The sequence below is a fragment of the Ascidia mentula genome, chromosome 4 (assembly GCF_947561715.1).
Source record: "Ascidia mentula chromosome 4, kaAscMent1.1, whole genome shotgun sequence".
Classification (NCBI taxonomy): Eukaryota; Metazoa; Chordata; class Ascidiacea; order Phlebobranchia; family Ascidiidae; genus Ascidia; species Ascidia mentula.
In genome coordinates this window covers 22,117,765-22,130,985 of record NC_138569.1, presented here as the reverse complement: position 1 = coordinate 22,130,985, position 13,221 = coordinate 22,117,765, and the positions used below count along the sequence as shown (strand labels likewise).

Here is a 13,221-nt window from a genome sequence, read left to right as displayed (position 1 = left end):
AGGCTTTCGTAAGCTCTAAACTGTTCACCCATTTCAGGTTAAATTTGCTGTTTCAAAGCCAAGGCCTGTTACAATAGAATTGCAAGTTAAACATTTTATATCTTTCATTATTTGTGGACTGTGGTAGGGGTGTTTTATTTGCATGTTATGTGTTTTTTCGTCGTTTTGGGTGCATTGTATTGTGTGTAAAAGTATAGGGTACTGGTATGTTGTTGCAGAATATGATTTAATCGGGCTTCAAAAATGTTGTAAAGTATAAAAAATGAATCCTTATGATGAAGTGACAGGATCTGATGGAATGCCAGGGGCATATCCTCAAGTAAGTTATTTAAAACAAATTTAATGGACATGAAAATAAGTGCCTTATGGTACAAAAGACAAACTTAATTTTTAATGCTTTAAACTTGAACTTGCTGAAGTGGTAATCTGAAATGCGGGCCTACTTAACTAGTTTGTTCTCAGCAAGTGAACATATTTTCATAAAAAAATACTTGGGCCACCCTTGCTTATTTGGTGGTTGACAATATTGGACCAGATATATACAAAATGTTGCATTTAAAAAGTTTACTGGCAATATGGACAGAGAAAATTACTTTTGACAAATGATTGTTTTTATGCAAAATATTTAGTCATTTACAGAAAAACAAGTAGGTTGTGCTGAATGCAAACTTTACAATTTGGAAGTAGATTGCAAGAATATTTCTTTGACAATTTAAATTAGTAAAGAGAAACTAAGTGCCAACCTTTCCGTCACTAAGGGTTGGCATGATTTCCTCTAAACTACTGGTTTGTAACAATTCTGGGAACAATATTGTAAGGAATGACTATTTTCCTGCTTCCTGTCATTATGTTTATATCATATGCCTGTTGTTATTCACTTTCCTGTGGACAAAACTGTCATGTAAAAAAGAACACTCTTGCTTTGGCCCATGATATAACAGAAAAAATAGTTTGTATTAATTTATTAATTTTCAGCAATGGCATGGTTCACATTTTGATGAAGTGTCATATGATCATGCATATGCTCATGAGGAAGTTCATGAAGATGAACTGGTTGCCATGATGGAACGAGATCACGAGTTTTCCATGGACGGCGATTACTTGGATACACCTCCTCAGCAGTGGTAATTAGTCTGTAATGACTAGCAATTATGATGCAATAATAGCCTCTGTGCATCCTCCCTCTGTTTCCTGCCTTTGATATGTAACTTTTCTGTTCCTCATTGGGAATTTGATTAGAATTTTAAAAACTTGAAAAAAATGTTGAAAAAGCCTAAACTTTAAGAAATGACCAAAGATCAAAGATCAAATGTCATTTTATTGTTTTCTATGAAGTCACGAAACAGTGTTTCGGAAACACAAATTATGTTTATATTAAAACAGTTTTGTCCATGTGTACAAGCTGCATGCAAGGACATAAATGAACAAATATGGCTTTTGTTTAAACTATCTGTATGCTATTTACTCTTTTTTTTCAAATTTATTGACAGTTTTTGCTGCATTAACAACACAAACTAATATGCAGCAAATAGTCAAGATCTGTTGTAATATGGGTTAAACATGATTTATTGTGTATACAAACACACAGCTGGTATCACGGACGTCTCGATCGTCGAATAGCTGAAGAAAGGTTGACTGAAACTGGATTACTTCAGTGTTACCTCGTCAGAGAAAGTGAAAGGAAGTCCGGATCTTATGTTCTGTCTTTCTACAGTGAAAACTGTGGACCAACTCACTTCCGGTAAACCTCAAACATCAGCAACCAATAAAATTTAAATTTGTTTTACACATTTTCATCATTTCCAATTGCTTTACTTTAAATGTGCAATGCAGTTTCAACATTTTCACATCCAAGTAGTATAAAAATGTTAATTTAATTAAAAAACGCAGTGCCCACAACAGTATGCTGATTTTTTAAAATCCCGCATATTTAGGATTATATCTGTTTGTGGAGACTTTTACATTGGTGGAAGACAATTTGATTCCTTGGTGCAGCTGGTTGCATATTACACACACAGATCTTACTTGTTGGAAGTAAGATGTCTGCTATTTACATTTTCTGCTGCCAGCAAATAACTTTTGTGATTTGTTGTTGTGTAAACAATATTAATTAGCAACATCGATAAAGTCATTAATTATGTTTGTGAAAAATTGTGATCAGAATGAGGGTCTAGTGCATCCAGTTCCTCCACCTGAACCTGTTGATGACAGAAGAAGGGTTCAAGCAATTTTACCGTACCAGAAAGTGCCGGATGCAGATAATGATGAATTGTCGTAAGTAGGAATTTCATAAAACTTTTACCTAGGATTTATTCCCAAACCCAATGTAAAAAAAACTAACAAAGGTATGAAACATTTGCCTCTGTTCAAAAATTATATAAAAGGCTTTTGTTGAAAAATATATCAAATATTTGTAAAACATATGTATGAAAATCACAAAAACATAAAATCAATCGTCTGTACTCATGTAATTGCTGCCTGGTTGGGAAACACTGATGTGACAGTTGCCTTCTTCCTTGTTAAAAGTTTTGAAAAACCTTTAATTATTTAGATTTGAAAAGGATGATATATTTATTGTCCACAATGACATGGAGGGGGATTGGATGTGGGTTACATCACTAAGAACCAATGAAAGTGGTTGCGTATTTAAAGGTATGCGTTTACGACAGAACATTGCAATCTTGAACAAAGTTTGTTTGTGCTTTGTGTCTTGCACATAAGAATATTGGGTGTTGACTTCTGACTGCAGGTCTTGTACGTGAAGTGAGTCACAATGTTGATCCACATGAGGGTAAAGAATGGTTTCATGCCCACATAAGTAAAGACCAGGCATACAGTCTTCTCTCTGCAGGTAAACCTTTTCCATGCAACTTAGAAATGAATGTTTTTGTTTTAACAGATTAAATGTTGTCAGGCCCCATTTGTTCTAATATAGACATGCCACCTGGTACATTCATTGCTAAACATTTGTCTGTTTGTAATGCTAAACAACAAGCAACAAATATAATAAACTTAAAATGTTACAATTTTACCTGAAGAAAATTGTGTGTATGGATTGTGGTATCATATTTTCCTTGCAGTAAATCGACCTGGAAGTTTTCTTATTCGGGAGAGCGATTCCACCCCTGGAGATTATGTACTTTACTTTTTCAGTGGAATCAACATACAAAGATTCAAAATACACAGAAAAAACTACAACAAATTTGATATGGGTGGGAGATCCTATGAGAGGTGAGCTATTTGTCAGGAGCAAAGTACTTGATTCTGATTTTGGTTTTGTCCAAATCTTTAAAACTTTCTGATTGTTGATTTGAATTGATTAGAAAACACTGTGCCCATAATTAAAAAGCATATATAATTCATTACCTGTTAATGATAATAATTTATGTTTTTTAGTATTGATGACATAGTAGATCACTACAAACATGAACAAATAGTAGAAGGACAGACCCTAACTTGTGCTGTGCCAAAATCTATGGATATAAGTCGTCAATGTGAAGTCGATATTTATGAGACACTCAACAGAGCTCAGGCTTCGGACCAGTTTGGTTCACGTGCAATCATAAATGAACCTGGGATTTTGAAGAAAGGGCTCCTTTTCATAAAAGGTATGTTGTCAGATAATAATAATGCACAATAATTGTGGTAAGTTTGCATGGTTTACTGTTTTTGTGGCTTCACTTTATAAAACCACTTTAGAAATGACAAGTGCAGTCTTTCGACAAAAAAATTACCATTATATTTAAAATACAATTTAGCAGTTGTTCAAAAAATCTTTTTTGGCAACTTTAATAATTAAACACTTTTATTCGTAAAGTTAGGCCAATCACATACATTGTCAGCACCTTTCCACCTTCCTTTCATTGATTCACAAAAATGTGAATTGGTGTAAGCTGTACTTTGGATGGCATAACTTCCTGTTAGAAACCTCTTAAGGCCAACAATAGCACTGACACAAGCTATAATAGAAAGATTTTGCTGATGTAAGCCAACCATGCCATGAAATCATGTAAAATTTAAACTTTCTGAGTAAAGACCTTCCCCACATTATTGTGGCAGTGTGTTTGGATTATAGACTTGTTCAAGTATGTCATGCATCTACGACAATAAAGTGCTGGGTTTAAAGGAATATATGATTAGATCTTTGCACTCACGCACTTTGTCGTGCTAAAGGTTGTATGACAACTGAAACATAAATCAAATAAATAGTTTCTTTTGCCAAATTGACCAAATATTATGCCTGGCAGCTTCAGCAGTAAGGTATGATTACATTACATAAATTTCAAACATTATTTTTGAACAGGAATGGGTAAAAAAGGCCATGAAACCAAGAAATGGAAACAGTTGTTTTTTGCTTTTCACGGGGAGAAGCAACATCTTTATTACTTTGAACACGCAAAGAAAACGAAACCGAAAGGTCTCATTGATTTACATTATGGTGCAGTGTATCCTGTGGATGACAGTTATTTTGGAAGGTATGCAGTGTGTTCTGTACGTTGTGAGCTATAAATGTACCGGGAAGTGGAAACAAACTTATGCAGATTTGACTTGTATGTGAGACATGCAATCACTGGCGGGCATCAAAGTTGGTCATCTTTAAGTGGGGATCTTTGTCACTTTAAATTTTATTTAAATTTCTTTCACATTCAACACTGTTTAAATTTTATATTTTCCACAAATTACCAACTGAAATATGAGAAGAAGTAAAATTATAAACATGTTGATCACAGCTTGGTACATGGGATGTGTAGGATGCGTGTTTACGTTTGTTGTTTATGTTTAACATGTTCCAGCCCAGAGGTCGTCAACCTGTATTACACAAAGTTACAGTTGCAAAACCCAAGTTAACAAGGTTTTTTTTACCCTGCAATGTGCACAACACAAAAAAGCATCACTATATATACATTTTAATGCCAAATTCATCAAAACTCTTAAAACAATATGCAGGTGCACATAAGCACTACTAAAGCATTAAATGTGGATTATTTTTTCACAATAGTTTTTTACCAAGTAAGTTTGTCAGAGCCAGAACAGAGGGATAAGGGGCCAGGGTTTCCCATCTATCATTTCATCACTTCTGAAATGCTTGGATTCTTGGAACAAATGAAATGTTGTTGAAAATTTATTACAAACTGAATAGTTCAGTAATGTTGAAGTTTTTGAGCCCTTTCAAATATACAAAATGTCACTAATTTGCAATTTTGATTGAAAAACTTTGCAAGTTAACAATCCTCGCATTTAACCTGCTTAAATTTATCCAATCAAGTGTATGTAGAAAATATTGTGCTTGAAATTACATCCTTTTAAGCAAAAAAAAGGTTTTGTTCAATATTTAAGTCAAAACAAACTGCCAGTAACTCAAAAGCAAGAAGTTATTATTTACCAGCCATGTTACAACTTCATGGTGATTTATGAATTAACTTGATCTGTTGCTTGTTGATTCAATCATCAACATGTTTACATGAAGTTGTTTACAGGCCCCACTGTTTCCAACTCGTCGTACGAGCGCTAAACGAAGTAACTGCTTCCTATTTCAGCGCTGAGTCATCAGATCTTGCCCAAGTATGTCTAACTGCATGTTGCACGTTACTGCGTTATTAGTTAAACACTGGAAACTCTTATGAGTGACCTTGAAGGAAAATGTACACTTTTTTAAGCTTACATTATATGTGAATGTGAACTTATATCATGTGTAGCAATCATATGCAATAGGAAAATTATCAACTATATTTTTGTAACTGTTATTGGTGTTTTGCTACACATTTTATATTTCTTTATTTAAGTATTGGTTTTTGTTGTGCAATGGAATCATGCAATTTAACTTGATGTAGTGATGGAGAAGCATTGCACATTTTGCTTGGTGTATGTTTCTTGACATTGTATGTGTTACACTTCATATTGATCAGGATATGAGGAAGTAGTTTAGTAACCATGAAACCCCTGCACACATTTTGAAACTCAATCATTCATGTGGACATTCAATATCTTTCACTTTCTGTTTGTTTTATTGATGGACTGGTTTGGCTGCTTTGCTTAACCACCTACTTAACAGCAATAAACTGGCATCATAACATTATTGTGATTTTTCCCCCTTGAAAATATATTACAGTTATCTAAGTTGTCTCCTGCTTGAAATTGTAATATTTTTTTCTGAGAACGCTAGCACTAATTGCCTAATTTTTAAGATTTTACAAGGATTTGGTCATCTAACTGGGAAACCTGAAACCAAGTTTGTGTATTGTGTTGTAAATATTTGTATTTTTAGGAATGGATGCGATTGCTTCGGGCACATTGTGCAAAACCTAATCGTCAACCAATACCGAAAAGCAACAGCGCAAGACAGGTAAGATCCAATAAATATTGATCCCTGCCTCCTTGTGTTTTGATACAATTTAATTGCATTTGTGCCACCAAACGAAGGTGATGGATGGATTTAAAAACCGCAGGCCTGTTTTGCTGGAAATTTTTTTATATGTGCACGGTTAACATGGCGCAAACTGTTGGTTTTATATTTGTTAACATTACAATGTAGTGGTAATATTTTGCAAGCACCGATATCATAAGAACATCAGTAAAACTTCAAAGGGACTGCTCTTCTGGCATAAAATAATGTGCTTGTCTAATGTTTCGTCTGCCATACAGCAAGACATCATTCATGTACGTTAATTTATGACAGCAGAGCATTCCTGTTTAAGTTGTAGTATGCCTGTCAGTGAAAGCAGCACAATATCAGTAAAACAGGTAGAAAGTTTAAATAACTTGTGCTGTTGTTAAAGGTGAGAAGCCTTCAAGTGACAATAGAAGCCGCCCACAAACTAGTGAGCAGGACCACATGTCGACCTTACTGCACACTTTCACTCAATGCTGTACATGTGGGTAGGACAAAAGTTAAGGAGGGATTAAAGCCAGTCTGGTCCGAGGAATTTTTGTTTGAGTAAGTTGGAAAACAGAAAGCAAATATCTGCATAGTTTTGACTTTTTTAAGCATGGTTTTAAATTATTTTAGTCGATAAAATTATTTACACCATTTTAAACATAAGAACATTTTAAAGTTTTAATTTTGTAACATGTCAAAAAATTTTTGACAATGATTTTGATGAGCCAATGCAGAAAAATATTCTTTGCCTTGATTCACAACTCTGGAATAATGCTTTAGGGTTTCACAAACTGATTGTTGATATTAACATTACGCCTTCCCAACTGTTAAATTTGAAACATTTACACTCCAGCGACATCCCCCCTGATGTGGATTCGTTTACTGTCGGGATCCACAATGCAGCGAAAAGAGCAAAACACACAAGTCTCGGAGAAACAGTCGTACATTTCAGCAAACTTAATTCTGGGAAGATTGTTGATACTTGGTGAGTTGCATTCAACTTTTTATAATGTTTGAATGTTTCAAAGTCATTATATATTGTTAAACTGGTTCATTTTATTGGAAAGCCAACTCGTTAATTGTGTTTGCAACATAGCCGTATATTTTACAAGAAGGTACTTAATTGATAGTGTTTGGTGTTCTACTTTCACATTTGTGTTTTAACAAGATTGTGGTGATAAAATCCTGTGCTCACAGTAAGTGCACGTCGACAGGAACAAGAAAAGAAACCTCTTTTCTCCAAATTTAAGCAAAATGAAAATTTTGGTATTGTCACCTTCACATAAAACATATTATGTTACAAATATAAAACATATCTGTGAAAACCGAAATAACGAAATAAATTTACAACATTTAAATTACAAAATTTTTTGTGCAGCCTGTTTACATTTTCTTGTCACCTCTAACATTACAAAAATAATTTTTCCAACATGTAATATTTTAAGTATTCTAAATGCACCTCATATTGTGCAGGTAATCCTGTATGTTATGTTATTCCCAGCATTGACTTTATTTAAATTGTGTTGAGGTTTCTTAAAACAGTATCTGTCATGTTATTTCCATCAAGGTATAATCTGATTCCATTATCAACGGGAAGTATTTCAAATCAACCTTCCACATCTTGCGGATCAGTTCGAGTTAGAGCAAGATATTGTAATGAGCTTATCATGCCAGCAGATGAATATGTGCTGTTGAAAGAGGTTGGTGATATCATGCAATATATCCTTGTGGTGCCAATACACATTGTTATGGTTTTAACGTGTAATTTTTTATAGCTTGTAACGTCAGACATGAAGGTGATTGTAGCTCTGTCGCAAGTCTGTGGCCAGGACAGAACCAAACTTGCAGCTGATTTGCTGAAGACTTTTCAACAACAAAAGAAGGTAATTGTGTTGTTGTCAAGTACATCATGATGTTGTAGAATAAATGAATGAATAGTGTATTTTCTTCCATGAAATTTGTGAAAATTGTTGACTATGTACCAATAATGTCAATGTTATGCTGCATGTGCAATATATTTAGTTCATTCCATGCAAATTGTCGATGCTCCTTTTCTAATGACCGTAAACCTCTCCTCTTAATTTGCCTGGATGGTTTCGACTACAAACTGTCATAACATTTTAATCCAAAACCCAACTGAAATGTATTTCTTTAATTAACTTTTTTAATTTTTTTTTATCCCAACTTCAGTTACCATTCTTTTTCTTGTAATAACCCCTAATATTCATAGTTTCAATTACAAACAATTCTCCTACAGGAGCTTGAACTGATGAGGATCCTGAATGAGCGTGAGATTAACACCAAAGATTCTGAGCCAGGGACTTTGTTCAGAGCGACAACACTGGCATCAACTCTGATGGAGCAATACATGAGATCGAGATGCTCCAGTTTTATTTCACTCGCTCTGAAGGAAGTTGTGAAACAAATAGTGGAAAGCCAACAATCTTGTGAGGTGAGTCATTGTTCTATTGTGGTTTAATCAACGGACACGGAGAGGGCCCGTACTAGTCACTGGGTGGCGATGTGGTTAGGCAGGAATAATTTTATCACGAATGTCCTGGGTAGTATGGGACAACTTGTGTTGGGTTTATTTCGATCAAAACAACTCATTATAAACAACTAATCAGTGGCAAACAGTAGTGACAGATCCGTGTTCAACTTTCTTCGATTATTTCCACTTAACCTGTAAATATTTGAACTCTTCTTCTCCCTTACAAATGTACTAATTATCTAACAAGAATAAACAAACGATTTTGTGTTGACAGCTGAACCCTGCAAAGCTGGAAGCTGGAGAAGAAAAAAACCTGGAAACTCACAAGGAAACTTTGGTCGTTTATTTGCGGGGAGTTCTGGCTGCGATCCTGGTTAGTCAGTCAATATTTCCCAAAGAACTTCGGATTTTATTCGGACACCTTCAGCACTGCGTGACACAAAGATGGCCAAACGATCCTTCGGTCAAAGTTCGAGTTGTCAGGTGACGTCACGCACAGTAGTAACTACATGTAGTAATATTTTATTTCGAAAATGTCAGAGGTAAAAACTGCCACAAAGACAATTGGACATTATTCTCCTAGCTGAAAATTATACAAGTTTAAAAACCCCGAACCCCAATATTAATTCTAAGAAAGAAAGAAAATAAAATTTAACATAATTTTAACAAAGCTAATTAACTTTCCAGTGGCTTCATGTTCTTACGTTTAATTTGTCCTGCCATCATCAACCCGAAGATGTTCAACATGGTCTCGGAAACCCCGTCACCCACGGCCGCCAGGAGTTTGTTGCTCGTCGCTAAATCTATTCAGGTGAGTTGAAGTAGAACTTCAAAAATGTTGTTGTTGGAGTTCAAATTTTTTTTCCCCACGTTTTCATTGTTAATATCAGGGTTGTTGTTTCTTCAGAACTTGGCGAATCTTGTTGAGTTTGGTGCCAAAGAGTTTTACATGGAATGTGTGAATCCATTCATCATCGAAAATAAGAAAAAGATAGTTGACTTCATTGAAGAACTCGGGAACAGAGACATTAAGGTTGGTTTCGATCAAATCAAGGAAACCGGAAAACGTTTGTTTGCAGCGAAAATTGACAATAAAGTTGATCTTTACCTGAATGTGTGAGGTGTAAAATTCTATAATGGCCACACAAAAATAAATGCATGGTAAAAAGTGCAAATGCAAAACTGGGATGTGTTTCTTATGTTCACGATGGTAACTTATATTATATTTTCCTTCGATATATACGTTGCACAAATGCGAAAGTTGTTACCGACAAACACCCAAAAACTGTTTGAGTAAAACCACAATTATTTTAAGTTTATGCAAATTAAATAGAATATTTTCCACCTTACTCGCAGATCCACGGATTGCCGGTTGACCGATTCGGAACCAGGGTGGACACGTCACGTGACCTCGCGTCATTGTTCCAAATCTGCAAGGAACATTTACCTGAACTTCAGACGCTTTCAAACAAGGAGGTGAGAATTCTGAACATCTTTATTCCGTTTTTAATAAAACCAAGTTCCCGCAATACAAACTGGTTGTAAGGACGGTTTAGAGGTTTCAACTGTGCTGAAAACTGGTGCAATTAACTTGACAAAATATTTTCAATTCAAAATATCTTCTTCCCAGGATATATTGTGATTGATTTTAAGGTAAAATACGTTCGGACGGAGCAACACTGTTATGGCCATTTTACAGAAACAACCCCATGCGTGGATTAACTGCAGGGCATGTGAGCCTTCCTTGTAGTTTACGAATCAAACCTGCCATGTGAATATCTTACCACGTGTATCGTTTCACATACTTTCCGCCGAACTTATGTCTAGAATTGCTGTCAAGCATTCGTATTAAATTACATTTAAGCAACTACACGACACAACTTAAACCTCAGGTACCACAAACTGACCTTTCTTAACCCCACTTACAGGCCTCCTTGAAAAGGTTACTCGGGGTCATCGAGCACTTAAGCAAGCTTCAAGCCAGCTACCAACAAAAGTTGCGACAGGAGAGGTGATCCACCCTCCGGTACTTCCCCTGTACCGGAGTCGCTGAGCACAAAATGTCGAGTTGCAATGACGAGTAGCGAGTATTCAGCCCTTCACAGCCTCCTTTCATCGGAATGTTGTAACTCGCAGTGTTGTACGTTCTGTAGTCAGGTTTGTCCGCAGTCTCGTTCCGTTCCGCTTCTTGTATAACGACCTGTATTATGTTGTGAGGTTCTTGCCAATTTTAGTTCGTTTTCAATTGACATTAAATGCGTGTCGAGTAATTCCACTTCACACAAACGTGGGTTGTGACGTCACAATAACCTTCCAGAAATGTGAGGTGTGAAGTAAATTGTATTCATAATAAAAATTAAGCGATTCTGAAATGCCTAAACCGTCATTCTTCAAATCTCAAGCACATGAAAGTTACACATTAACGTTTTCTATTTTTAAGTTCATATTTATTGACAATCGTGTGTCAAGTATAACTTTGACGAATATAATACAAGCGTGCGTGATTTTTACTCAAAAACGCTTTCCGAATTTTCTTTCGAATTTTCGCTCCGTCCACAAAAAACTTTGCCGCAGGCGATAAAGAGATTCTTGAGCAACCAACGAATGTATTACAAATAAATAACTGATTGCTCGCCATCGACCGCTTTATTACGTCATAATTGCATGGCTGTAATCGTGATCACCAACAGACACACCATTGTTGCCATTCTGTAAACGTGAATTTTCGCGTTGACAATTCCAGAACATTGTGATCATAGACCAAAAATGTGTCTCTTCCATTCCTCAGTAAAATACAGGTTTAACTTCGCTACATGGTTTCTTGCCCACAAATTCTGTGTTGCATTTTCTCGGTGACCAAATCTACTGTTTCCAAACTAACTTTTCCGAATTATCGCCACGCTTCAATGCTTATCACACAAAGTGCCCCGAATCTGTGTCACGTGATTCTTCCGCTCGAGCTGTACACACTCCTCCATTAGGTGGAGCCAATTCTTCAGCCCATCTACTTTCGTTGCACGTACTTTTTCACCGCGCTCATCCACGTTATATACCGCAGCATATTAAACCATACTGTGCACGCATGCGTGTTTTCTACCTATTATGCCGTCACCCTATCACGTGCTCTTGTTCGAATTTCATTGTTTTGTCATAATGGCCGGAGTAGTACGATGATTGTGCCCGTGACGTACTTTACAGTTGTATAAAGTGTTCCGTGACGTATTGTGGCTTCTGTAATCTTATTTAGCATCTTTCAGTAAAAACCTTGATCCGTCCAGTGCGCTCCTTATATTTCTCTGCGTGACACTTGTTTGCATTTGTGACGTCACCTCAGATTGATTATGATGTCATTTCTCCTGCCTTTGTTCCCTCCTTGCAGTAAAGTCTCCAAATACAAGGTGACAGTGCAGGATTCTAAACCACCTGAAGTTTATCCGTTCAAACTGAAGGTTTCTGTGAAGTTCGATGTTGGGAATCATTTTCCAGTTAATATCAATCCGTGGGTATTTCTTTGCTTTTGGTCTGGAAATAAAGAGGGGCAGCCCCTGAAAGATACAAAAAAGTCCCCTGGATTTAGCTCGTGTTGAACAGCGTACTCGTGTTATGTTAATAATATTAAAAATAGTTTGCAAGTTTTATGATTTATCGTCGGGGATGAGGTGATTATTAAGTGGCACCCCAAGTGACGAATTCATATTCCAACTTTTTGCCATGAGTTTTGGGTTGCGTCGAATCACGTTGAAACTGTAAGTCGGGGTCTAAATGTTTTTAACAATAAAAAATTTCAAGTAAGGCGTTCGCGACGCAGCGGTGACTAAAAAAGATATTGGTTGGTACCAAGTGATGACATTTTGACATAATTTGTAAACAGGCGCTTCGCGTGCAGAAGGTTACAGACCTCCGGGCACTGGAGAGAAAAAAAATTGCACATGAAATTATAGATCAAGTCCATTTGTTTCAAAGCAAGCAATGCAGTTCGTTGGCCCCATTTGTTTGCTATTAATCTCCCCTCTCTAGACTGATTGGCCCAGGTGCACCTCAGACGTAGTACAAACTGCAGTAGGAATTCAACACTAACAATATACAGTCATTATGACCGCCGTTTCCATCTTCATCTGGCTCAATGTCTTACTACAACCAGCCACATGATTATTTGATTTGTGGCGTAAACGTTCTTAACTTGTCGCTAATCTCCGCACCCCGACATAAAAAAATTTCCCGCTTAAACTGACATCAAAACAAAACATTGTGGAGATTTCAGTTCTGTGGAATTTCGTTTGCGAGGGTAGCAGAGGATTTCTTGTAAATCACAACAATAAGATAGTTTGAGAGTAATTCGATCCACTGACTAACA

The 13,221-nt window shown here is 36.1% G+C and overlaps 1 protein-coding gene across 1 annotated transcript; it reads left to right on the top strand.

The window, feature by feature from the left end:
* Window positions 1–84: 84 nt before the first annotated feature.
* Window positions 85–12,280, top strand: LOC145899678 (ras GTPase-activating protein 1-like). The gene is made up of 22 exons (XM_082988571.1): window positions 85–319; window positions 976–1,124; window positions 1,589–1,741; window positions 1,935–2,034; window positions 2,162–2,274; window positions 2,552–2,652; window positions 2,750–2,851; window positions 3,081–3,231; window positions 3,397–3,608; window positions 4,304–4,475; window positions 5,478–5,562; window positions 6,266–6,343; window positions 6,777–6,934; window positions 7,230–7,361; window positions 7,944–8,076; window positions 8,152–8,259; window positions 8,634–8,828; window positions 9,142–9,350; window positions 9,555–9,678; window positions 9,775–9,900; window positions 10,224–10,343; window positions 10,796–12,280. The coding sequence occupies exons 1-22, from the start codon at window positions 263–265 to the stop codon at window positions 10,880–10,882; spliced, it is 2,865 nt and encodes a 954-aa protein (XP_082844697.1). The 5' UTR covers window positions 85–262; the 3' UTR covers window positions 10,883–12,280.
* Window positions 12,281–13,221: the final 941 nt, after the last annotated feature.

What these genes read in the sequence shown, in the direction of transcription:
- LOC145899678 (XM_082988571.1), top strand. Translation starts at nt 263, where the DNA reads ATGAATCCTTATGATGAAGTGACAGGATCTGATGGAATGCCAGGGGCA. An exon ending in AAAGCAACAGCGCAAGACAG is followed by an intron (nt 6,344 to 6,776) that starts GTAAGATCCAAT and finishes CTGTTGTTAAAG; the next exon opens with GTGAGAAGCCTTCAAGTGAC. An exon ending in AGACGCTTTCAAACAAGGAG is followed by an intron (nt 10,344 to 10,795) that starts GTGAGAATTCTG and finishes CCCCACTTACAG; the next exon opens with GCCTCCTTGAAAAGGTTACT.